The sequence below is a fragment of the Cuculus canorus genome, chromosome 11 (assembly GCF_017976375.1).
Source record: "Cuculus canorus isolate bCucCan1 chromosome 11, bCucCan1.pri, whole genome shotgun sequence".
Lineage (NCBI taxonomy): Eukaryota > Metazoa > Chordata > Aves > Cuculiformes > Cuculidae > Cuculus > Cuculus canorus.
In genome coordinates this window covers 13,866,633-13,893,143 of record NC_071411.1, presented here as the reverse complement: position 1 = coordinate 13,893,143, position 26,511 = coordinate 13,866,633, and the positions used below count along the sequence as shown (strand labels likewise).

Here is a 26,511-nt window from a genome sequence, read left to right as displayed (position 1 = left end):
CCTCATCCAGCCTGGCCTTGACCACCTCTAAGGATGGGGCATCCACGACTTCGCTGGAAAACCTGTTCTAATGCTTATATTCCTTCACTGTTCTACAAGTACTGAAGTTTATCCTAATACAACCTGCCTTCACTACAGGTGGGATGAGAATGATATGTAGGCAGGGGATAAATTTGAGTTGCAAGGCTAAGAGAAACTGGGCAGCAGTTTGCCAGTAAGTGCAAACACGAAACATGCTTCAGAGACCAATTTCTCTCCCACCCATTTCTCCTGCTAATGCTTCTGAGCGCACTCCTGCTCTCCTAGTGCTCCATACCTGCACAGCAGAGATCTTTTCATGGCAGGGGAATCAAAGGTACCTCGGAGTGATGCAGTTTGCCAGGATCCAGCATTCAGAGCCCTACCTCGCCTTTCTTCCTCCAATGAAGAAATGCTGAGGTATCAGGGCAAATAACAACTTGGCCTGTATCACAAACAGCGCATCCAACAGGACCGCAGAAGTGATTCTGTCCCTGTGCTCGGCACTAGTGAGGTTGCATCCTTGGATACTGTGATCAATTTTGGGCTCCTCATTACAAGAAAAACATTGAGGTCCTGGAGTGTCCCCGGAGAAGAGCAACGAAATTGGCGAAAGGGATGGACAACAAATCTTTTGAGAGGTGGCTGAGAGAACTGGGGTTGTTTAGCCTAGAGAAGAGGAGGCTGAGGGGAGACCTTATCAGCGTCTACAGCTCCCTGCAAGGAGGTTGTAAAGAGATGTGTGCCGGTCTCTCCTCTCAAGTGACAGGAGAGGGAATGGCCTCAAGTTGCTCCAGGGGAGATTTAGGTTGGATATTAGGAAGAATTTCTTTACTGAAATGGTTATCGGGCGCTGGCAGAGGCTGCCCAGGGAGGTGATGGAGCCCCCATCTCCGGAGGGGTTTAAAAGCCGGTTACATGAAGCGCTCAGGATCTGGTTTTGTAGCGGACAGGTACTTCTGGGCTCGATGATCTCAAAGTTCTTTTCCAACCCAGTGACTCTGCGAGTCTACGATCACATAACGGGACCATATCGCTCCCCCGGCCCCTCGCTGTGCGGCTACTCCAGAGATTACGGTAGGGCGCGCCCCGCCCTCGCCGCGGGAGCCGCGCGGGGCTCGGGTCACGTCCCGGCGCGGGGCCGGGCGGGCGATGCGGGCGGCGCGCCCCGCGCCCCGAGCTCCGCGCCATGCGGCTCTCCTGCAAGGTGGCGGCGGCGCTGCTGTGCCTGGGCAGCCTGCTGCTGCTCTACCTGCTGGCGGGCAGCGCCGCCGCGCCCCCGCGACCGCCGCCCGCCAACACCGCCCGCCCGCCGCCGCCGCGCCTCGGCCGCAGCCCCCCGCGCAGGAGCGCGATCGCCGCCGCCAGGTAACGGGGGAGCGCGCCCCGACGGGCCCGGGCTCTGCCTCCCCGTGGGTGCCCGTGAGTCCCTGCTCGTGGCTCTGTCTTCCCGTGGGTCCCCGCTGGTAGCTCTACCCCCGCCCCCCGTGGGTCCCCGCCGCCGGCTCTGCCCCCCCCGTGGGTCTCCACTGGTGGCTCTGCCCCCCCCACGGGTCCCCGTGTGTCCCCGCTGGTGGCTCTGCAGCGCCGTGGGTCCCAGTGGGTCCGTGCTCGTGGCTCTGTCGACCCATGGTGTGGACCCCAGTTGTGGCTCAGCCACTCTGTGGGACCCCGTTGGTCCCCGCTGGTGGCTCTGTCCCGCCGTGGGTCCCCACCGCTGACTCTGCAGCGCCGTGGGTCCCAGCGAGTCGCCGTGTGCTCGTGGCTCTCCCCCCACCCCGAGGGTCCCCGCTGGTGGCTCGGCGCTCCCGTCCTCCGGGCGCTCCCCTGTCCCCGGTGTGTGTCCCCTCGCCGCTGCGGGTGATCTGCGGGCAGGCAGCCCGGTGCGAGCCGCTGTGGCTTCGGCAGCCGGAGCTCCCCGGCGCGTCCCCGCTCGGCTGCCCGCGGTGCCTCCCGGCTGCCTGCGCCGGGGCGGCCTCCGAAATAGCTGCTGTTCCGTTAGTTTTGGCCTTGTTTTGAAGGCTGACGTGGGAAGGAATGCGGTCCTCGCTGGCCGAGGTCGATGCGGAGCTGCTGACGGCCTCAGGAGCTGCGGGTTTTGCACGGGTGCTGCGGGGAAAGGGAAGGGGCGGCTCTGTCCGTGGGGACCGGCGGTCCGGACCGATTTTCAGCTGATGAGCTTTTGTTTTGAATGCTTTAATATGTAAATACTTTAAAAAAAAGTTTGAAATCATGTTACGTTCCCACTTTCAGCACTTTCCAGGCAGAGTATTTTGTTAAAAACTGTAATTACTTCAGAAAAAGATCCAGGCAGCGCTTTCAGTGGGTGGAGGACCGTGTTCCCCTCCGCATTCCATCTATATTATGGTCAGCGTGACCTCATAGATCTAATTAACTTGGTATGCCTTTGTGTCTTTGATTCATGATTTCACAGAGATGTTTCGAATGAAAGACTATTCCTGTTTTTTGTGCTCTTATTCCTTAACTTATTAAAGCAGTTGGTTTCTTGCAAGCATTGTTACCCTGCTGAATGCGTGAGATGTTTACTGTGGTCACGGACAGAATTCAAATGCGAGTATTAAAGCAGGATTATTTCCACTAGCAACTGTACCTCCCGAAGTCATTTTTCTTTAAGGCATATCTCTGCGATTATCATGGAAATCAAGAAGAACTGAAGGAAAGAGTTCAGAAAGTAAGAAACCACCAAAGAGCGTAAACAACTGTTCCGTTTCAATGAGCATCTTCATGTTCCAAAATATGACATTATCTAACTTTTCTATTATTTATTGACTTTGCAAGTACTTGTTATGAGGTCTGCAACACAACAAAAAAAAAAAGAGAGGAATGCTGTATTTAAACCGTGCCTGTTCTTCAAATTTGTGTTGTTTTTTTTTTTTGTGGAATTTGGTTGCTATTTGTTTCCCCTCACATCTGCTGGCAGGACATGGTCCTGCACGATTGGCACCAGCGGGAGTTTGTATAACTGAGGACTATGGGTCCAGTTCTGCCCCTTGCTGAAAGCTTCTGTTGTGTTAGTTACTACTAAAATAAAATTTATTTAAGTAAGGGGAGATATGTGTGTGTGTGACATAGTGTGTTCCAAGTTGAGGAGATGCTTTCACTCTTGGAAAGGCAGAAATACCTACCAGCGGTATTCTACATCAACGCTTGCACAGTGAAGACATCAGGTGGTGGGATCTGCTTGCCTTAAAAAGCCTGATCCAAGATGCACTGAACACAGTGTAAGGCTGTTTTCAGGGGGGTGGTGGTGGCGGCTTGAATTTGAATTGGAAGAAACAGATGAGGATTTAACTAGTTGTTAAATTCAGGAGTGAGTATTCCCATTGGTTTGATAGGCTTTGCTTATGCATGTGCTTACGGTAAAGCACATCCAACGTGACATGTGGAATCAGGGTTGTTACTGCTGTGCTGTTATTTTAGTTACTCCTTATGAGCAAAGGGAGATATTTTTTTAATTGATGTGAGAGATCACGTGTAATCTAACGGATTCCTTCCAGATAATAAAAAATCTGATTATGGCTATGTAAGATCTTGTGATCCAGTTATGGTGTATGTGTTTGTATGTAGACTGCATGATTGATTAAATAACTATAACAAAGCTTTGTCTATGTGAGTGTAAAAAGCTACTTGAATTTGTTTTTCCAAGTTGATTTGTATAGTTTCGTCAGAAGGATGCAGGTTTTAGTCTGAACTCGGAAATAATCAAAGGTGTTATCTAGGATGTGTGTTCACTTTGTAGGAATCGGCCATGCTGCAGGCAGGGTGAATTGTAGTTTAACTGAGTTTTTGTAAAACTGCTTTTGGTAGTCACATCATAATCACAGACGACATTGGTTTTTAAGTTTTAAGAAGTGCAGGTTTCTTCTAACGTAAGCAGTCATACATGATAAAAGCTTCACTTACACATGAACCATCAGCTGCCTGGTACCTGGCAAATGTTAGTAAATAGGTTCTTGTGTCCTGCCTCAATCATTGGATAATTTTGGCAAATCTAGATGAGCATTTAGTTTAAGTTTCTGGTTAGCTCTGAGAACTGATTTTTGATGGTGGTTTTACTGATCCTTCCTCTTGAAAGTAGCAAGTCCTATACCTTCAGTAAAATTTTTATCATATGAAGAATTCTAAGTATGTGCCAAACCGATGTGTGTAAAGTATCAAAAAGCAAAAGGGTTGTTTTACATTTGGAGGGCAGATGTGACCACACATTCTATTAAACCAGCATGGCAAGGCTCGGGAAGTGAAACTTTGCCAGCACGTTTAGTTCCTTGGAAGTAACTTTTCTAAAGCAAAACATCTTTTAAATGGCAACCCTTCAAGATACTTTCTCTTTCTTTGCAGGCTGTGTGCACACACATGCAAGTTTGGCTTGAGTTTGGTAGCTTACAATAACATGCCCAAGCCCCAAATACCTCATACTTGTGTAACAAAGAACTCACTTGATAAAAGAGGGAGATATAAATATCCATTCTGGTTTTGAGTGGTTTTCTCCTCTTTCTCTTAGTGGTAGAAGGAGGTTGGAACTTCAACATTTATTTGATTGTCAGCAGCTACAGTTGGTTTTGTGCAACTGCATTAAAGTGAAAAAAAACTTCCTTTAAAACTTCTAGAGCCTTTCTAATTCATATTGTGAAGTGTGTGAGAGAATGTGTTTCATATAATGGAGCCACTGTTGGGACAGTGACTCAGTGTAGACTGTCAGGAAAGGAGCCCTTTTTAGTGAATCACCAGTTTTGATACAGTTGTGGTTTAACCCAGTATGCAGCTAAATGCCACAGAGCCGTTCATGTGGGATCGGAGAGGGAATCAGGGCAAAAAAAGTAATACTTGTGGATTGAGATAAAGACAGTTTACTAGGACAGAAAGGGACAAAAATAGTAATAACAACAATAATAATAATAATATACAAAACAAGCGATGCACAATGCAATTGCTCACCACCTACTGACTGATGCCCAGCCAATCCCTGAGCAGCAACCGCTGGCTCCCAGCCAGCTCTTCCCAGCTTTATATTCATCAGGACATCATGTGGTGTGGAATATCCCTTTGGTTAGCTGAGGTCAGCTGTCCCTGCTGTGTCCCCTTCCAGTTTGTTGTGCACCCCCAGCCTCGTCATTGGTGAAGTGTGAGAAGGTGAAAAGTCCGGGAGCTGGTGTCAGCATCACTTAGCAACAACTAAACCAGCACTATGTTATCAACAGCATTGTCATACTACTTGTTAGGCTGCATCTGGAGTACTGCATTCAGTTTTGATCCCCACAACACAAAAAATGATGAGGACAGGCTGGAGAGGGTCCGAACAGGGGCCACGGAGATGATCAGAGAACTATGAAATGTATGACATGAAGTAAGGCTGAGAACTGGATTTGTTCAGGTTTGAGAGGAGAAGGCTTAGAAGAGACCTTATTATCATGTGTGAGTAATATAAAGAGTGTCTTCTAAAAGGATGGAGACTCCCTTTTTACAAGGAGTCACATGGAAAAGACAAGGGGTAATGGGTATAAGTTGTTCCTGGAGAGATTCTGATTGGATTCCAGAAGAAAATTTTTCACCTTGAGAAGTGTTAAACATTAGAATAATCTCCCCAGAAAAGGGGTAGATTCTTCTACAGTGGACACTTTCAAGGCTCAGCTTGACAGGGTTCTGGGCCATCTCATTTAAACTATATATCACCTAAAAAGGTTGGACCACATGATCCTTGAGGTCCCTTCCAACCTGGCATTCTGTGATTCTAAATCCAAAACACAGCACTGTACCAGCTACTATGAAGAAAATTAACTCTGTCCCAGCCAAAACCAGGACAGATACAATGCTTAAGTCTAATCTGGCTTACGCTGCCAGAGTAAATGAGATCAAAATATGAAGAAGGTTTCAAAAACTAACTACTTTATTGCATTTTGGAAGCATCTGCATGCACTGTCTTCCTCTCAGGAATAAATTTGAAGTCTTGAATAGATTGGTAGACTCTGTAATGAGATATGAATGCATTATTTTGAATGGATGTGAATTGATTTAGACAGGTTTTGGGTTAATTATTTTTGAGACACTTTGGCTGTGACTAATATGAAAATTGAATGTAGTTTAAACTTTAAGACCTAGAAATGTACACTGTTGTGCTTAAGCACTCGGGCTCCTTCTGCTGTGTTAGTATCCATGCCTGTCAGAAAGACGTGTATGTGGTAAATGAAATACCCTTGGACAACTGAATAGGACTTGGTCTGTATTGTTGGAAGGCCTCTGTTTTAAATATTTTATTGTGCTATAGTGTATCAAGTCTGTCTTCAGGTGTTTCAAAAGGATGTATTCTGCAAGTATTTTTGTGATACTTTCCGTAGTGCTTAAACCTAGGCAAAAGTGCTTAATTTTAAAGCCATATAATAATATAATAGAAGAACGGGAGGAAAAGGAGAGCGGGAAGCAATTTTCTCTGAACAGATGAGTGAAACAGGAAGAGAGAAAAAAGCTTGACGTAATGCTGTATATTTGTAATATATTGACAGGCTACATTTATGTACTGAAATCAGAAGAAGGATGTCAAGGCAACAAAGACCTTGTGTATATTATTTCTGTATTTGTTTTTGTCAAACATTAAATGTAAAGGCTCAGGTCACTGTTTTGTTTTAGATGCATTTAAATATTTAATTTATGTCATAAAATCCAATTATAGACTCTATCCATAGCCAGTAGTTTGGACTATAAATAAATGAATGTCTATATAAAAGTTAGGAGGAACTGGCTAGTAATAATAATAATTGTAGTACTCTGGATCTCTGTGCTTTTAATGTGCTTGGAAGTCTCTTGAGGCAGGTAACTATTAGTACTGTAACAGCTGTTCGCATTTTACAGGTAGGGCAACTAAAGCACAAAGAATTAATGACTTGACCAAAGCTTTGCAGGGGCTGACTTACTGAAATAGAGCCAAAAAGTGATGCTCACGTACCCTTCAACCATTACCTGAGGACTTCTTTGTGTCAGAAGCCTATGGATGTCTTAGGTTGATAACCCAGTGATACAGTGTCTCTTGCTCGCTAGCTGTTTTGTGTTCTATGTAACAAATTTTATCCTTTGTACAATTTACCACAATATTAAGGTACTCCATCCTTTCAGACAAAGTGTGCATCTTCCATCTATTCTGTTTGTTGTATTGTCTAAGAACATCTGAGCAGGAAGTGTTTCAGAAAGCTCTTAGCTTCCCACTGTGTTTGTATCAACCACTGCTAATTACACAGTAAAGAAATATTTGCAATTAAAGGAGATATACTGTATTGAATGAGGATTCTGTGTGTACAGTGTATGAAACCTCAGCTTAAAGAAGGTCTTTCATTAAGCAGTAACTCTGAAAAGCTCCTGGTGCCCAGCTCGACCTACCCCTGGTACAAATAAAGCAGCTGCTCTGCTGGTATGAGCTAAGTTCCAGATAAGCCAGCACAGCCATTTATTCTGTGTAAAGCAGAAGCATCCTAAATGCTGTTGGTTAAACTGGAACTGTTTTGATTTGGAGGCATTTGCTGCATCCTGCAGATCTTTAAGGAATATCCTTTCATCCAGATGTTATTTCTCCCTGTCCCTCCCTTTCCTCCCTGCACATGCACGTGTAAGAAGAGGAGGGAAGGGGAGTTGCGATGTTCTTGCTGTAATCTGCTCGTCTGCCTTTTTAGCACTTTGACTATGCCTTTACACTTGCCTGTTTTCAGACTTTTGAATGATAATTTTCAAGCGGGTGACCTAAAATTGCTGTTAAATGCATCATGCTACGGCACTCCTCTATCTCCCTTTTCAGCTCACCTTTGTTCTCGCAGAGGTTTCCTTGTGTACTTATAAAAAAAGATGCAAATGTCGTGTTCCAAAGTTCTGTACCTCATTACAACTTTCCTTACTAATGATTGCCCTCGTGTCCTGGAATACTACTGAGGTAGTTCAAAAACTACCTCATGCTCCTTTTCTTGGGGATTTTTATTCCTGCTTATGCCTCCTGAACCCTTCAACCCAGGCCTCTGCAACTTGTAATTACTCCTCTCCAAGGCTCGGCTTTCTCCTCTGCTCTCTCTGGGGCTGGGAGGGTGTCTCTTGTTCATCTGTAGCTCCCCTGGGCTTTCGGGGTGTTCTGCTTTCTTTGAGGGTTGCTTCTGCCGAGTCTGTTCGTTGGAAGTGATTGTCTACATATACTGGATTTTTCAGTACAAAATAGCTGCATAGTGCAGAGTTCGCTGGGGCTAAAATCTGCAAAGAAAAGCTTAGTGCTTTGGTGTTGGGTTCTGAAATGTTGCAATAAAAGCTTAGAGCTTAGTCCCTCTCAGAGTGAATTCCATTGCCACAAGCTATATCAAAGCAGTTCTCATCCTGCATATGGCTTGATTTAGAGACTCAATTAAGAGGAAACATTAAAGAGATAGGGAGAAGGGGGGAAAAGGGATCTGTGTGAGCAGCTAATTATTCACTTCAATAATTCAGTGGTTTTTACACTAATAGGTTGGAAAGTAAATACCACTTCACATAGATGTAGTATTCCATTATTTATACACTGATGAAATTGGGGTTTAATTAAGACTAAAGCCTAAGACTTTAAACCCTTAATGAAACATGTTGCTTTGTTAGTCAGTAAAGTACCATTGGCTGCTATTCCTTAAGGAGAAGTGGATTGCTCTGTACTATAGAATGCTGCTCTAATGCAGAGCAGCATTTTAGTGTCTGGAAAAATATAATGACAGCTTTATTAACCGTCATGTTTTTCTCTTTATTTAGAACTTTTATTTCTAGTATCAGCTTTACTGATTAATTGTATGTATGTAATTGTGTGTGCTGAGAAGAGGCAGGGATTGTTCCATGGTATGTCAAGAGCTGGTAGTGATCTGTGATTAGCCTTTTGAACTCGCCTATAATGGTTACGATGCTTGGGATTTAGTTGCTTTGTCAGCACACATCCATCGGATGGAGTATGAATGCGATCCCTGTTGGAATGTGAATACAGTATAGAAGAAGCATTCCTAGAGGATGTGATTTTACCCCCACGCTGATGGTGGGGAACACACAAAACCAAAAGGCTGTATTTTCAAAATGTTTTCAGCCCCCCCAAAGAACCCTTATTTTTCTGGCTAGCAGGAAGCTTCACTGTGCCTTTTACATGCAGATTCCCCTATGGTCTGGCTGAAATGTATTTAAAGCCTGCACAGATGGATGCTAAGTGAAAAAAATTTAGTTTGGCCCTTGACTGCTTGTGAAATATGATCTGATTCATCTCGGACATGTGAATCTGTTTGTTTTTAAAAATCTCTGTTTTAGCGAAATCTCAGGCTCTCCATGGGGTGAGATGGAGTGCAGTCCTTTGAAACTACGCCAGCACCTTCAGGCCAGGATTAAGGCATGCATTTTTAACAGTAAAATTAACTAACTGTTAGAATAATTTACATATGTATGGAGTGGATTTTTTGAGCTAAGGATTGGGTATCTTCTTCCAGTCTAGCCAAAAGTTATGGGCCTGGTAATGAAATTACTGGATGTAGTTCTGTAATCTACATAGTGTTTGAAAGTTGGCTGAGTACTAATAAGTTCATTCTGGCTTCATAACCTCCAAGATGGAAAAAGAGCCATCATTTGCACAGAGCACAACGTCTGGTTTGATGTTCTGTTGAATTAGTTTCATCTGTGTATGTAGTGCAGTGATTTATGCAAAACCAGAAATGTAGGAATAACCAGAAAGTTTCTGAAAATAGCGTATTTCTTTGTGTTGTAGTTTTAATGCTCTTCACTTGCACTACTAAAAAATTGGCTTGCTACTTGCGTGTTTTGTGGATACCTAATCTGAAAAACACCTCGTCCTGATCCCCTGCATAATGAAGGGGAAGGAAAAGAACCCTGATATCTGTTAATGCAGAATTCTCTTCATGTTTACTTCAGTATTTTTTATATGCTTGTTTATGATTTTTTCAGGAAAACTGGAGAACAGAAACGTTCAAAAGAGCCTTCATCTTCGCAATGCATGCATCTGGCAGTCGTGGCATGTGGGGACCGGCTTGAAGAGACACTAATCATGCTGAAATCAGCAATTCTCTTTAGCAACAGGAGGCTCTGTTTTCACATTTTTGCTGAGGATTCCCTTAAGCCTGAATTTGAGAAGAAGGTGAGTTTCTTTGTCCTTTAGTAGATAAATAAATGAGTTAGTTATGAGCTGCAAATCTCTGAGCAAAGTTACATTAAAATCAACAAGTAGCAACTAAGCTCTTTTTTACTGTACACAGCTTATAAATTCCTTATGCATACGTTTTGATTTCTTTTTAAAGCTATATAACATGTAGTATCTCCTTCCTCCCCCATGTCTTTCAGTTAAAGGAATGGCCTTCCTCATACACAAAGAAGTTTGAATACAACATTTACCCAATAACCTTCTCAGTAGGAAATGCTCAGGAATGGAAAAAGTTATTCAAACCATGTGCTGCCCAGCGCCTTTTTCTTCCGGTAAGGCACCTGGATTTCTGAGTAGGTCACTTCAAGAAAAGTTAATTCCACAGAAAGAAAGCTTTGCTGGTCTGATATTCAAACCATTTTCAGGCTGCAACATCTGCTTAAAGATATTTTGATCTGTGCTTTAGCCACTTAAAAAAAAAAAAAAGCAAACCAAAACAGAAATCCAGCCTCACTTTTTCTCCTGCTAACAACGGATGTGTGTTTCTTATTTGTCTCTGGTTCCATTAGTCTCTTGGACTCTTAAGACTCAGTGAGAGATCTCTTTCAGGGCAGATGCTTTCAGTGTAGATGCTGCATGCCTTCCATAAATAACATTCTTTTCAGTGTGCAGTCATCATGTCATCTTTACCGACTATCTCCCTTTCTATATGTTAGCGCTTATACTGATGATTTCAGCAATCCCTTGTCCTTGAGTTTTATTTCTGTTTCCAAGATTGTCAGATTTGCCCTTAAGGTAATAATTCCCGTATGCTCAAAGTCAGGTTTCACGCAAGAGCCCTGTGTACCCTGGAATCTTCAGGTTCACTGAAGAATTGTATTCTTTACTGTGTAATGTTTAGTGTCGTAAACTTGGAAGATATCAGAGCTTGCTGGAGACAAAGAAGGTGTTCATAACCATTCTGCATATGCAGGAATATCAGAAATTGGAAGAATTTTTGCATAAAGTGATTTCTGTGGAATTGAGAACATAATATCTTTTGCATTGCTGATAATTGGGGTGACTCCAATAAAGTGAAGTGCTGTTCACATGATCCAGATTTCTTCATTGCTCTCTTAAGAGGAATGAGGGGGACGCAAAAAAATTTTTACTTTCTCGGATCAAAACAGTCAGGAGACAAGTGCGTATCCAGATACATAGGCTGTGAATGCATGTGTGAGAAAATGTTTGCTGTCAGCAGTTCTGTTTATCTGCTGTTTAGGGGTAGACTGTCAAACGCACAAAGGCCAGATGGGCAGAAATTAACTGCAACTTCAGCAGGGATCTCCTCTTCCCTGAGTAAATATTTATGTCGCCTAGAAAATAATCCCTAAGCATTAGCTTATTCAATACAGACTGTTTGTAAGGATGTACTCAAATGGGGTTGTTTCCACTGGGTAAACACAATTCCCTGTTCTTCCTATTTCTGTGGTGTTTTTGTTATTTTGGTGGCTCTCATCACAAGAACAGTTTCACTGTTATTTGTCTTCACCCTTCTGATGACAGAAAGGGATTTTGCATATTCATGTCGATTCCTTTAGGCTGGACAGTGCTTTTTTAGTTCCTTTTTTGTCACTCACATGTTACTGGAGAACTCCAGACTTTGGCACCTTCATGTAAGGAATATTAGACTCTTGTGTATTGTCTTAGAAAAATGAGGAAGCAGCCTGACCTGTAAGTGTTTGCTTCTCTTGGGGCAGTTGCAAAATGTTGTGTGTGGTCAGGCTGAAGTTTAGGGCTTTGAATAGGATAGGTAGTCCAAGAGTGGTTGCAGCTGACATTAAGTCTATGTGGATATAGTAAAGGAAACAAGTTGTAGTAATAGCTGAGGTGGCGAGTGTCCAGTTGGACTTCTGGTACTTGGGTTCGCAGGCTGACAGAGCCTTGGCTGTTTCTGAGTAATTTCGGCCACTATTATTTTTTTCAGTAGTTGATAACTAGGTTCTCATGTCCCATTTGAACAAGACAAGTCTGTACACAGTGAAGCAGAGGGTTTCCAGTGTTATTGTTTAGAGAACTATTTTGACTTGTATTTTCAATAAATACCAGCAGGATATTAATATCCTTTTTTTCTTGTCCTTCCCTGTCCATTTTCCCCTGCAGCGCAATAAAATGTGACTGGATTTAGGGAGGACCCCAGGAAAGCAGTAGTAGGGTTTATCAGCTGTTTAGCCCTCAGTTGTGTAAATTGCATTGCTCCTGATAATGCTAAGCTTGAGTGGAATGTGAGTCTTTGATTCACAAGTGCCTCTCCTGCCAAAGAATTCTCTACTGCAGCACCAGCAGGCGTGTGTAAGTGGACAGGAGGGTATGAGGAATATGTTAGGGAAAACTGTGTAAGAATCTTTCAGTGGTTTTATTCACTGATAAAACTAGAGCTCTGGGGTGTCATCATGCAGCTTGACATACACGTTGAGTCTTGGGTTACTAACATATTAAGGAAGATCATACGGCTTCTTCACGGAGGCATTTTGTGATATCCGATGATGTTTGCTACATATACTCAGGGAAAGTAGATTTAGCCATGTAATCTCACAAGTCTGAATCTCCTGCTGCAGTCTACGGCAATAAAACCATCAATGAGATTTGTGAAGGCAGAATAAGAAAGGTGGGGATCGTAACATGAGTGCAAAATGAAAGTTCAGAAATAAAACGGGAGGGTAATGCTCTCAGTAGTCACTTTACACTGTTTTGTGACGCTAACATGGGTATTAAGACACCAGGTGAAAAACTCTCTTCTGGTCTCACGAACATTGCATGCCGCAGAGCTGGCTCGCAGCTGTCTCTGAATTGCTGAAGTATCATGAAATGCTTAAGGGATTTTTGGATCATTTTAGTTCTAATAGTTAGAAACATTTAGAACCCTGAAAACACTTAATCTGCTTAAGAGCTTTTAAGGTAGATTAGCAATATCCTGGTATTACAGGTGTTCTTCTGAGTACACTGAAGTATCCAACCTAGTGGTTCAGCTGCAGCACTGGGAGTAGATGCCAGGACTTTATCTAGACATAAGTCTTCATCTCTGTTGTAACTTGAGTTAATTGGTTACTACAATTCAGTTTGGTAGCTTGGCTTCCTGGTACTGCTACGTTAGCATCAAGGTTTGTGATTTGTCCCTAATTGTGGATAAAGCTCTGCTAACTGCCATGCTAGCCATTGCAAACCATTAGGTAGCACAGCTTCATGGTACACTAACATGTGTTTACATAGTAGTGTGTTATTACTTGCCAACCTTGCTAACACAGGGAGCATCTATGGAGACAGAAGTTGTGAAATCAAATTACAGATAATTGAGTATTTAAGTGAAGTGTCAGGCTAAATATAGCCAGTTCTGTGCAGAACTTTTTGACAGATCTACTAAGAATACTCTATAGAGCTGTGAAAAAAAATCACACTTCTTTTAAGCTGCAAGTGCCTGTGTAGCGAGGAAGAAGACAGGCACAGTCAAGCCATATTCCTGACCATTTGTTTCAAAAATCACAGCCTGTCAGATATGTCTGTGTGGTTTTTGCTAGCAAGCGTGAACTCAGACTAGCAGACACAGTCGTGCGCTGCTTACGCATGTCATTTTTAACACACAGTCCCAGCCCTCTGGTTAGTCGTCCTGGCAGGTTCTATGCGCTGCTGACCTGAGCTGTGCTGCGTCTGGCTCGGGCAGAGCAAGCTGGAGTGAGGCGTCTTGTGCCACAGGCTTCCCGTGTGGTGATCGAACGCTTTATACATTGAACATCAGCACAGGCAAAATGCATCATCTCCTTTTGTATGCTTTTGAGTAAGTAAAAGCTAAATGTTGTTCTAAGGGCTGTGTTTTCCTTTTTTGGTAAAGCACTATTTAGTTTGGAAACAGAGCTACCTGAAAACTGTAGGACATTGGGAATGCTGAAGTTATTTAAATTAATTTTATCCCCAGTGTAATTCTACTGAAATCCCAGGAGCTATGCAAGGAGCTTTTGCAGCCACTGTTTCTGAAATTAAATTCCCCTGCCCAAGGCAGAGTTCAATGCACAGCCAGAAGGGGATGCGATCAATTCAAACTGACTTGTATGGGTTTTAAATAAGTCTTAACGCTTCACGTGAAAGAAGAAAGTGTGAAGGGCTTAAAGGAAGTAGCGGAGCTTTTCTTTTAGTCTGTTGACTGTCACTGCAGGGCAACACCGTGGACACAGGAGAGGGAGGAGTCTTTTGATAAACCAGAAAGGAGAGCAAGTGAATCCTGAGTCGGGGAATACAGGGTGGGAAGTGTGGAGCGAAATGCTGGTGGGCACCCACTTCACGAAGAACTGAAATACCTGCTTGAATCCGTTTGTGTGTAGGAAAATTATTACAGTCCACAGACTTAAATTTATGTGTCTGTTTGAGGCTGCTGAAAGAGCAGTTTTCTTCTGGAGGAAGCAGCGCCCAGGCAGTCACTTATGCCTGAGAGGAGCATCTGTAGGCACCTCTTAAAACTTCCCCCTCAACCCTGTGCTGGAAGATGCCCAATCCCTTTTTACCAGGGCACCCTTATAAAATATCTTACATGGCATAGGCTGGGCTGTGGATCCCTCAGGCAAAGTCTAATAGCTTCTGTGCTCTTTGTATTCATGTGTTATCTCCTGTCTCAGACTAAATTTTGGGGAGATTTTTTATTTTTATTTTATTTTATACGACTTTGTAGGTTCCTGTGAATTAGGGCTTCTAAGCGCTTCAGAATAATATACAACATGCAGCATATCCTTAAGCTGGAAAACCTTTTCTCCTTTTCAACTCTCTGTCTTCTATTGATTTACTTCTAAAGTAACTGTCTTCTTTCCTTTGTGTTTTTTTTTGGAGTTTTTTTAAGTATTGGACTCCAGGGTACTTGACGTTTGCAAATATTTACCTCTGAGCATAACTTTTGTTTGAAATGTAGAGACACTTCCTTGGTCCTGCTTGTGATGCTGTGTGGGGAGAACATGTAGTTGTTGCATCAGAAATACAGTTAAGGGATTTGTTAAACTTGTCTAAATGTCAGTCTGAATCCCAGAATATTGAATCAGGTAAAAAAATCTCTTTAAAGTCCATACTTGGGGATTTGGCATCTTAGTCAATGCCTGTTGCTCATGCTTAAAGGTCGACACCCTCCGCACCCCCACCCCAACTTGTTCAAAATCTTAATGTTGTTCACACTATTTCATAGGTAATCTTCAGTCGCAATACATTTCAATTGATGTGAAATTAAATTTCTTTAGTAGAATTTGTTACCTGCACAGATAGGAGAGTTTGTTATTAGTATCACTGCAATTGGATGAGTGATTGTTCTGTTTCACATCATGGTGAAAATTGATAGCCTTTTGGATTTGCTTTTCAAAGAAAGAGAGAGAGAGAAAGGAACAGGGCTTTTGGCTGAGACCAAAGTAAGAAAATTGCAGGCCTTCAGGAATTTTTGGACAGTTTTGGAAATAATGGAGAAAGCAACAAAAATGCAGTTGGAACTGATAGTCAACTTTAGCTTGTGTGTATTTATTACTTAATAACCTTACAAATAGCTAGTGCAAACATTAAGGGAGTTTTCTTGGACTGTTGAAGCACTGTATAATTTGCCCCACTGAAATTAATGAATGAGCATGTAAGGTTTTGGATAGCCACAAGGGGGAACATTGTCAACAAGCAAAGATTGAGTATCCTGGATCTCATTTATAGTTTACACCCTTCTGACTTGATTAACTCTACTGTGTTTACTCCGATACAAAGTCTTATAATAGAGATCAGAATCTGACCTGAGGAGTTTTAATACGACATTTCTGTTTACCAAGGAAATTTTATTCTTTAGGAGGATGTGCGGCTTAAAAGGAAAACCCCTTAACAAGAATAAACAGTAAGCCAATAACTTGATAATGGTAACTGTTGTTCCTGTGTGTAATTAGATTTATCCGATAAATCGATAACCTCTTTCAAATGATCAGTTTAAACTAAAAGTATTTTTTGCCAATGATCTTCTTTGTTGTTCTCTGTTTGGTTTCCTTTTTGTCTCTTCTTCTCCTCTCTATGCAAACCTAAAAGGTCATTTTAAAGGATGTGGATTCTCTCCTTTATGTGGACACTGATGTTCTCTTCTTGAGACCCATCGATGACATCTGGCACATCCTCAAAGAATTCAACTCTACACAGCTAGCTGCGATGGCCCCAGAACACGAGATACCAAAGATTGGCTGGTATAGCCGATTTGCACGTCATCCTTATTATGGGACAACTGGAGTAAATTCTGGAGTGATGCTAATGAATTTAACACGGATACGCAACACTCAGTTCAAGGTGAGAAGAAATACAGCTGTTGCAGAAACCAATGATTTATGTATCTTTCACATCTTGTAAAACTTAGCATAAAATTTTGTAATATAAAGAAGCTGAAAAATACAGAATATGTATTTGGATACTAAAAGCAATTACAGTGCAACTGATTATTAAAACAAATGAAACTTCCTCAAGAGGCTGGAGCACAGAGAACTTGCAGATGATGCAGCCTGTTAGCAGTAGTAAAAATGGCTTCTTCAACATTTCATTTTCCCTTGAAAGATACATAAAATAATAGAATTATAGAATGGTTTGGGTTGGAAGGGACCTTAAAGATTATCCAGTTCCAGCCCTCCTGCCATAGGCAGGGACACATTGCACTAGACCGGGCTACTTAAGGCCCCATCCAACCTGGCCTTGAACAGCTCCAGGGATGGGGCATCCACAGCTTCCCTGGGCAACCTGGGCCAGGGCATCACCACCCTCACCATGAAGAATTTCTTCCTAATGTCTAATCTAAATCTTCCCCCTTCCAATTTAAAGCCATTCTCTCTTGTCCTGTCTGTCCATGCCCAACTTTCTTATGCACCCTGATCAGGTACTTGAATAAACTCAAGAAACTTCAGAGCAGTCAGTGTATTGCTTTTAAAGTTGGGAATCTTGATGTAAATATCCAGAGAAACTGGTAATTTTTTACATCTGCTCTAAATAGAATTTGGTATCCTGCTGCAGACCAAGTGACTCCATGAATCAATATAGATGAGAAGGGAACACTTTGTCTGGCCTTTCCCCTTTTGTGAAAGGCCTGACTTGCAAAATCTATTTGTTTTGTTGAGCATGTATTCTCTAGTCTCTTTAAAAATGTTATTTATCCCAAGTGGTCTTGTTCCTCAATCAAGGCCAGGGATTTCCTATTACAGGAAACATTACAGGAACAGCTTAAGTTAAAAAAAAAAAAAAAAAAAGCCCTTGCTCTTAATATCATAATTCCCAGGGAAAATTATTTTTTAGTCTGCTTTTTTTCTCATTTTTATGCCTCAGTTTTCAACTTGTCCCTGCGTTTTTCTACTTCTTCTCCCTCCTGTTGCTCAGAATAGGAAGATTGTGAATAGCAGGAGCTGACATCAGAGCTAGACCCAGGAGACCTTGCTTTCCTGTTCAGTTGAACAAGAGCACAGTCAGCTCTGCTGCTCCAGCCCTATCCAGGTCTAGCATTTCCTGGCAGATCTTCAGTTTTCATCTAGGTATCTGACATGGCTCAGTAAACTCACAAAGATGTGGGTGCCACACTGAGTCACATATCGCATCACTGTTTACGGTATTAAACTGTCGCTTCTATTTTTCTGCCCTGCAGAACAGCATGATACCGAGTGGTTTGACTTGGGAGGAAATGTTGTATCCGTTATACCAAAAGTACAAAAATTACATTACATGGGGAGACCAGGATTTGCTAAATATCATTTTTTACTTTAACCCAGGTAAGTAATAATTCTTGGAGTGATGATTATCTGTGTTAAGAAAGTTTCTTGAACTTGACAATTTACTTTGAAGTGCTATGTGTTATTTATCATATGCATAATGTATTCTGGAGTGAAGTTAATGTGTAAGTGCACCTAGGTTTACAGCCTATGAAAATAGATATGCAAGTGCAGTTAGTAGGGCTTGGACTTGCTTCCATGGAATATGTAAGTATGCTTTCTGGAGACTCTGAGAAAATAAGGAAGTATAGCGTTAAGGGTCAAATGCAGGAATGAAATTCAAGTTGTATGTGTGCTTAAGAGCGTCACTGGACCAGGGCCTGGCTGAAAAAATGTTTTCGTTTCAGATGTTTATCTGAACATCGAATTGCCAAACTTTCTCCAAAGCTATGCTCTGTTTTTCTGAAATTCAGCTGAATTCTGCTATTTATGCAAATGAGTCACAAAGCTAATATAAACAGAAAATGGATACAGCAATTAAAGTGTATTCTCGGAAACTGTTGCCCTCCCTGCTTGAGCTCTCTCATTAAAAGTTACTTTTTGAGAAAGACGCTTCTGGTCTCTGATCTGAATGATCCGGCCTCAGCAGGCACCAGGATGGTGCCATTTATATTCTGCACCACATAGATCTGTGCATTTTTTGCCCTTCTGTATTCTACTCTGAGACTATGAAGAGCTACAGAGGACTTCAGATCTCTCAAAACCTTGTTCTCAGAGAACAGATGGGAAAAACCGCCCATCCTAGCGTGGACCAGCATAACCAATGTGTACGTACTTGTCAGCCCAGTAAAATGTTGTATCTGATTCCTGTCTGTCGCTCCTGCACAATGTCTCCGTAAACAACCTGTAACATTTTTGGTTTGTCCTTTGCTTTCTCTTCAACTGGAGTCTTACTTGCTTGAGCGTGTATTGCCAAGGAACCGGCATGTTTAGGCATCTTCATTTTAAAAGGGTGTGACTTTTTCCACAAGTGCAGAGATGGTCTCTGGAAATTCAGCCCCTTGTAAGTGTTTTGTACTGATCACATAGAAATGACTTCAGTTGCTTCCAAAACAAGTTACGTCTGAGAAATGCAAGGATTTCACAACTGCAGCATTGTACGTGCTTCCCAACGAAGTTGAGAACCTTATTTCATGCAGCTTAATATGCTGAATATCCCTTCTTACTTGCTTTCCCTTCTTTCCTTTGTGACCTTGTATTCCCTCAAGTGCTCTTAAGAACAGAAGTTGCTTGAATTTATTTATTCTGTTCCCTTTTCTTTTTCTCTAAGGAATCGTATGGTAGGTAATCGGATATACCCAAATACAGGCAAATAAAAAGAGAGAGCAAATGTGAAGGAATAAGCTAACATCTCTTTACTGCAAACAGATGTCAGACATCACTGTCCCTCATATTACCCTCAGTCCTGGGGAAGAAATAAAGTGGAAGAAATCTTCATTATTAAATCATAAATTAATTTCCTCAAAGAAATTGAATTGGAAAGAAATGAGAATTGGATCTACTACAGGAAGAAAAAGATGAAGCCAGATTAGTTGTGAAGTCAAACTCAAGCTGCTAATATAGAAGTGGAGGAAAACAACAAAGATTGCAAAAAGTAGTTTAATTTTGTGATGAGAGCGTTCTCTATCGAATCCACATGTGGAGACTCTTTTCTGCGCCATAGCCTGTCTTTTTCTTGTAACTTGTAAATAATTTTTTATGAATTGCGTAACATCAGACTGCACAGGAAAAGAAAACAAAAGAACTGGATACAATTAAAACAGAAAACTAGACTTTGCTGTGGCCTTAACATGCTGGATTGTTGAGACTGGCCTGGGAAGGAATTTGTCAAGACTGCTGCAGAGGCTGTTTACAGATGCAGTGCGTTGGCTTAAAAATACACAGACCTGTTGTTACCTGGGGCCTGAAGAGATGCATCCTTCTTCCCATCTCTGAAGGCTGTTCTGGTGACTGATGGATCTGAGGGCTTGCAGAGCAGCTAGAGTTTTGTGTCCAGATGTGACAGCAAAAATGCACAAAAGCGTAGTGGTGGGAAGATCAGGAATACTCAAGCGATGTGTAGGAAAGCAAATAAGCAGCTGATGACATCCTTTCCCCATAGTGACCTGCTGAGGAGCTGTATATGCAAACATCTGTTCAGGGTTACCAAAAGGGTCCCCATTAACTGTAAGAGTTTGGATCAAGCTTTACTGCTCTTCCTGTCCTTTCAGCAACACTGGGGAGCAATTCTGAATGTGATAAGTCCAATTGAACGGAAACCACTTACAACCTGCCCTTCCTGGAGATATGCCCTGCTGGAGAGGCCCAAAGGGAATACAATACCGAAACTTTCTCTTATTTCTTCAAGCACCACACAGGAACAGCCTCACACTTCCTGGGAAGTTAGGAAAGGCTGAGTGAAGAACTCAGTCTTCAGTGCTTCTGACGTGACCTGCTGGCATCATGCAACAATTCACTGCACTCCATTTCTGAGGCAAAAAGGTTAGAGGGACTAGTGTGGTTTATTATAAGCATATTGCAAATACTGTGGATGCATAGAGCAAGTTAAAAAAGAAGAAAAAAGAATCAGTAGGAGAAAGGAAGTTACAAGCCCTTTTGAGCAATAAGGCTTACCTTTCAATAAGCTAGACCTGTGAAATGAATGGATGACGTCGTAGAAGGACTGTGGATAAAATACACTACCTCTTATGGTCTGCTGTATCTCAGTATAACAAAGTGTCATGCCTCAATGAAAGCTTCAGCACCAAACACTGGATATACTTTCCAAGTTTTCCCATAGTGTCTCCACCAGGATTCAGGATTTTGCATAATGCTCACTACTGTGTGTGCTTCCCTAATCATTCCTGTAACTCCAGAAACTTGTTGCTAGGTGGGAGGACTCCAGATAGTGCCACCTGGTGTGTGCTCTCTGAGTTTGATTCTGTCACTTCTAGCTTTGTAAAGTTCTCCCTTGATTTATGTTTGCGCGTAGTCTTTGTGTTGCCCTCTCTTTCTGTTAGTTTGGGCCTAGCAGTGCTGAGATTTTATAGTCATCCCCTGAGGAAAGGAAGTTTCTGTGTCTAGCTGCTGTCTGGCATGTTTGCAGAAGAAGTAATTATTTTTTTCTGATCATCAGTCTTAGCTTTTTCAGAGAAACTTGGATCATTTTGTTGGAACTCATTTGACGTGTCTTTTTTTCTCCACCTGCCCCATGTTTCCCCTGACTGACATTGGCAGAGTGTCTCTATGTGTTTCCGTGTCAGTGGAACTACCGGCCTGACCACTGTATGTATGGAAGCAACTGTAAAGGTGCAGAAGAAGAAGGTGTCTCTATTCTGCATGGAAATAGAGGTGTCTACCATGATGACAAACAGCCCACGTTCAAGGCACTCTATGAAGTCATACGTGATGTAAGTCATTTATCTTGATGGAGGCAGTCCTTTTATTTCAATGTGGATCACTGCTTTAACTGCTGCACTCGGACTGCTGTTCCAGCAGATCAGGCTGAGCGTGGTTGTGCGTTATGTACACCGATCACACACAAAATAAGAAGGCTGCTTTGGTCTCTCCTGTTCTACTGCATGTCTGTATTTGAGGTGGTTTAAACGATCCTCCTTCATATTACAGTAAACCTTTAAGCAAAAAGGCTTATAAATTGCTTTTCTGTAATACAGAGGTAGGAGAGAAGTGTCTGAATGGAATTCTTCCTACCAGTACTGCAGCTGTGGTCTGTAATTTACTGGTAATATTTGCTGGTCCATAAGTACCCAACAAAAGCTCCTCCTCCCTGAGCACCTAGTGCCTTTGGGCACATGGAAGGCAAAAGCTTGTGTACAGGCACAGGTCCATATTCCCACTTTGAATGTTGTATGTGTACAACTCCACTCTCTACAATATCTGTTCTGTTTCAGTGTATCTGTTATTAAACCCCCTTTAAATACAGACTCTAGAAACATAGTTTCTGGAAAGGTGGCTGTTTCAGGGGATATGCCCAGATGAACTGTTCCAAAAGTGAGCACTCTGGAGCCAAACAGTGTTTGAATTTCAGAGGCCATTCAGATGGCACTTTGGGGGGGGGGTGACGAGTCATTGCCTACCGATGTAAGGTTTTATCTTACAGTAACTTCTAAACTGCCATTTTCTAACAAGTGGAAGCTAATAATTCATTTTTTCTTCTCTTTAGTTTCCATTTGAAGACAATCTCTTCCAGTCTCTGTACTACCCTCTGCAGTCTAAGTTTCTGGACACAGTGCACACCTTATGTGGGAGAATTCCGCAAGTATTTTTGAAGCAAATTGAGAAAACTATGAAGAAGGTGTATGAAAATCGTGTCATTGTCTACTTGGGGGCCAACCACAGATACTGAACGTATCTATATTTTTACAGTTTTTCATTCTTGCACCCCCATCTCATGAAGCACATAAATGAAGAGAATTACCTCTTTTACTCAAACTCAGACTTAAAATATTTTCCTTATCCAGTTTCCTAATAACTCCGGAAGTTTTAAAGCCTGAAGAAATCCTAGAACTCTACCTAAACTGTCCTTTCTTAGGCCTTTTGTTATCTTCTACATTTCTGTTGGTTGCAAGAGGGAAAGTTGATGATTCTCACTTTTATTTCATGAGTTTAATTTTGTTATTTGTTTAAGAGCAGCTGTATTTGCTGTAATTTTTTTGAAGTTGTGCAAAAGCTTATATTGATCTTGGGCTTAACAAAGAAGTTATGGTATGAGCTATGTAGCATATAGGGAATACGACTCTCGAAATGGTACAGCAAATATTCTTGACTGTAATGAGAATGCTCACTTACAGAAACGATCGCTCATGTGACAGGATAAGTTAAAATTTACTATAGTAAAGGGGAATTATTTGCTTTAAGTCGCACTTCTGTCTGAAGGTATATTACCTGCTGTTCATCATGTGTAGGACCTAAGATTTCCCTTACTTAAAAAGGTTATGGGGATAGAAGTGCCTATTAGTACTTTATAGCTCTTTTTCTCTAGTGGTTGTGAACTTTTCTTCTCTGTTCTTCAGTAGTCACGTTAGGGCTTCTCCTGAAGGAATTAGAAGGAAAATAATTACAACATAAATAGGGAAATGGTGTACAAGAAATGGGAGGGGGATGCAGTGGAAGCTGTGGCACCTGCACAGCTAATGGGGAACAGAAGAAAGGGAATCCTTTCTTGCATGGAGTACAGTCATGGTCTTCCCCTCCAGTCTCTTACAGTTTTAAGAATGTATTTGCTAACTTGGTAACACTAACTACATTAGATGCAGTCCACAAATATTGTGAATGAAGAATACAAAATCAGGTATTATTGATCTGTTTTCCTCTTTAATTAATCCTCTTTAGTTGCTGTTTACTGCACAGTAACAGTGGTTTGCCACCGAGAACTGTCCTTCCATCCCCATGTTGGGAAACTGAAAATGCTGCTTCTGACCCACCCTCTTCTGCTTTGCCAGGAACGTGGGGCGCAGAGATGTATTTCTGCCTGGCAGTTTCATTCCTGGAAGTAGAAAGGTTTTATGCTGCAATCATTATGAATAGCCTCAAAGTGAAAGAGGATACAAGATGGCTTTGATGTTTATTCATAATACTTTAGTTTAGATTTTGAAAGTACGATGTTCGTCTTAGGATAAGCACAGGCAGGAGCTTCTTAAAACCCTGGAGTAGCTGAAGGGTGCTTGGGACAAGCCACAGGGGAACTGAAACTGAGGACACTCTTCAAAGCAGTGATACAAGAGCAGACTTCCAGAGGGCATTTTCTGGGTGTAAGCCGTGAGGCGGGGGTGTTGGTCAGTGCTTGATGAAAAGAGCAGAGCTCTTACTTTTAAAGTCTGTTCAGAAAAATACGAGCCATTACGTGGAACTGCTGACTGCTTTATCTTGTAGGCAAAGCAGGAAAATGGTGAGGAAGGTTAAGTATGTTTCTCTAATGAAAGGAAAACTGACACAGATTACCTATCTTGTACATGTAGCACGCATTTATTAGAGATCAATATTTGGGGGCTGTAGAGGGAGGAAAGGATACGTTTCCTAAGTTAAAACATAGGATTTATGAAGAACTGTAGTTTTGGGGGTTTCTCTGTATCCAGTCAGGGCTGATGCACAGTTTCATAAGAAAACAATCTCCAAGAGAAAGTCCTTTTAGCTTGCACGTTCCTCTCTCCTTGTGTGGCAGCGCATGAGAGGAGGGAAAACACAGGCCTTGCTGGCTTCTCAGGCTGCCAGATAAACAGCCTGTACGCCGAGTGAAGTGCTGGCAAACTTTTTCCGAACACTGGAGTGTGAAAATGTCTGTGACACATCCTTAAGTATGCTGGGTGAATGACAGCCTGGCAAACACTGTCACTACAGAGTCCTCCGAGTGAGGAGGCGTTAAGACAAAGGCTTGGAATAGGGGGCATACGGTCTTGGTCCTGGCAGTTCCCCTGCTGGTCTGTGCTAGCCTTCACAGGCTTTACTGTCTCTCACAACTTGCCTTAGCATTTTCTACTTTGATTGAAGTTTCAGTTGCCACTTAAAAAGAACGGTATTTCTTTTCTAGCTAAAGAGGAGAGGTTGAAAATGTAACCTTAATGAACCTTGAAGGCATCGGAACCAGAAGGCAGTGAAAGGAAAAAAACTTGAAGGTTTTAAACCTTCAAGGTTTTAAACATTCAAGGTTTTAAAACTTTAAGGTAATATAAGCCTAACATACAACATGTAAACCTTTTAGGCTAGCAATATGGAGAACTTGTAAAAAATACTGGCTTGTTTTTTGATCTTTATTTTCAAGTATCGGGGTAAAGCTGTAGGTTGAATGGAGACAGATGAGACACATCCTGGGCACTCTGAATTCCTCAGTTCTATGGTGTCTACAAGCCACAGAAAGTTGCAGAGCAGAAGTCTTGTTTCCCAGACGGTTGCAACTCTGGTGCTAAGCCTCTGAAGTTTAGGAGGCTGTGATTGTGTAAGCTATGATTCAGCAGAACCCTGCAACTATGGGCACATGAAAATGAAAGAATGGAATTCATTACGAAACAAAGGCATTATTGCATATGAAATGCTTAGAGATTAAAACAGTGCTTTTTATGTTTACAGGAGGTGCTACCTTATGTTTAGAAAGAACTGTGTTGTATTCTCAACAGCTATTAAAATATATGAAGTATATGCTTTAACATGAAGACTTTTGTTAATGTAATGCCAACTTGCAGGAAGCATGGGGGAGGTTCCCCCTGCTGTGCTTTTTCTGAGGAAAAAAAGCTATAATTTGAGCTCTCCAAAGTGTTTTAAAACAATTATGTAACTTTGATCTTTTTGTTGTTAGAACTATTAATTTATATTTTATTACAGCTTCAAAAACCATGTTATATTTTGTTTTAACAGTAGTTGATTATAATATTAATCTTACTTAGAAACCAGTTTTTATTCATTTTGTATTTCATACCTGTGGCTAATTCCTTGTTAATTAGCCTTCATTTATTTTAATAATGGGATGTGTAAATACTTATATAGACTTTATATCCTCATTTCCCCTTCCTCTCATGTATTTTAGTTATTTCCAATGGTATAACGTAACCAAAACACCTTTGCTAATGTTAACACCTTGAGCAGTTCATCGTAACATAGGGCGGAAATGAAAATAGTTTTCTTTAAATGAATAGAAACTCCAGCACATGGAATGTATTGATAATAAAGGAAAACAATCACCTTTCATGCTGAGAAATGGTGGGGTACAGCCCAGAGAACTGTTCTGCAGGGTTACCTGAACATAAGCCCTAACCCAGCAAGTGTTTGGTACTCTGAATTTTGCCTGTGTAGTCAGTAGGCTTATATGCAATGCATAAAGTTAAGCACATAACCAAGTCCTTGCTGTATCAGCGTCAAATATTCAGGTTTTAAACTTGCTATATTATACTTGAACTTGCCGAAGATAGATAAATAGGAGCTTTATGTTCAGAGCTGCTGAGCACCTCCTTTTAGCTGAAAGCCATTGCATTGTACAACAAAAAACTGCCAGAGTGGGAAGCGTTTGCTTGCATCATTTATATAATGTGAGAGGTTTTCTAGGCTGTTTGCCTGCATGGTACAAAGCGGCCTTAGATAGCTCCGCTATCATTTCGCTTAGAGGTGGAAACTGGAAACTGCTCTGTGTGTTTGTGTGTGCGTACACAACAAGAGCATATGTGTAAAGAATTCTGTACCTTTTCTGTATCATTTAATTGCTCGTGTATTTTTGACAAGTGCACCAATTCTTTATAGCTCCCAAGGAGGCCTAGCAGTGCATTTCTGTGTTGATTAAGATCCTTTGGCTTACAGTACAAATAAATGAAGTTTTAAGCAAGCTCTGTATTTTGGTAGTTTTCTTTTAAGTATAAAATTTTCTCTGTGTACAGGGTCTGGCTGGGATGGAGTTTAGTTTAGTGATGTTATAGTGTACATATACAGGGTGTGTGTGCAGCCAGCTGAAACGAGTATTCCTCTTTGACAATTTTACTCTTCCTATAGTGACAGAGTAATAGATTGCATATCTTACTGAAACAGACAAATAGGTACGTTTAACTTTCCTCAGAGTGCTCATGAGTCATGCTGCAGCTCCAGCTGTGTTATGGTGACCATAAATCA

The 26,511-nt window shown here is 41.7% G+C and overlaps 1 protein-coding gene across 1 annotated transcript; it reads left to right on the top strand.

Annotated features, from left to right (window-relative positions):
* The first annotated feature begins 1,138 nt into the window (after positions 1 to 1,138).
* On the top strand, positions 1,139 to 26,230 carry GXYLT2 (glucoside xylosyltransferase 2). The gene is made up of 7 exons (XM_054076900.1): positions 1,139 to 1,386; positions 9,964 to 10,153; positions 10,357 to 10,488; positions 16,217 to 16,468; positions 17,802 to 17,925; positions 21,142 to 21,314; positions 22,088 to 26,230. The coding sequence occupies exons 1-7, from the start codon at positions 1,208 to 1,210 to the stop codon at positions 22,268 to 22,270; spliced, it is 1,233 nt and encodes a 410-aa protein (XP_053932875.1). The 5' UTR covers positions 1,139 to 1,207; the 3' UTR covers positions 22,271 to 26,230.
* The last annotated feature ends 281 nt before the right edge of the window (positions 26,231 to 26,511 follow it).

Bases quoted from the DNA above. Each gene is read 5' to 3' on its own strand.
- GXYLT2 (XM_054076900.1), top strand. From the start codon at position 1,208: ATGCGGCTCTCCTGCAAGGTGGCGGCGGCGCTGCTGTGCCTGGGCAGC. The intron at 10,489-16,216 runs GTAAGGCACCTG...CAAACCTAAAAG, and splicing joins CCCAGCGCCTTTTTCTTCCG to GTCATTTTAAAGGATGTGGA. The intron at 16,469-17,801 runs GTGAGAAGAAAT...TCTGCCCTGCAG, and splicing joins TACGCAACACTCAGTTCAAG to AACAGCATGATACCGAGTGG.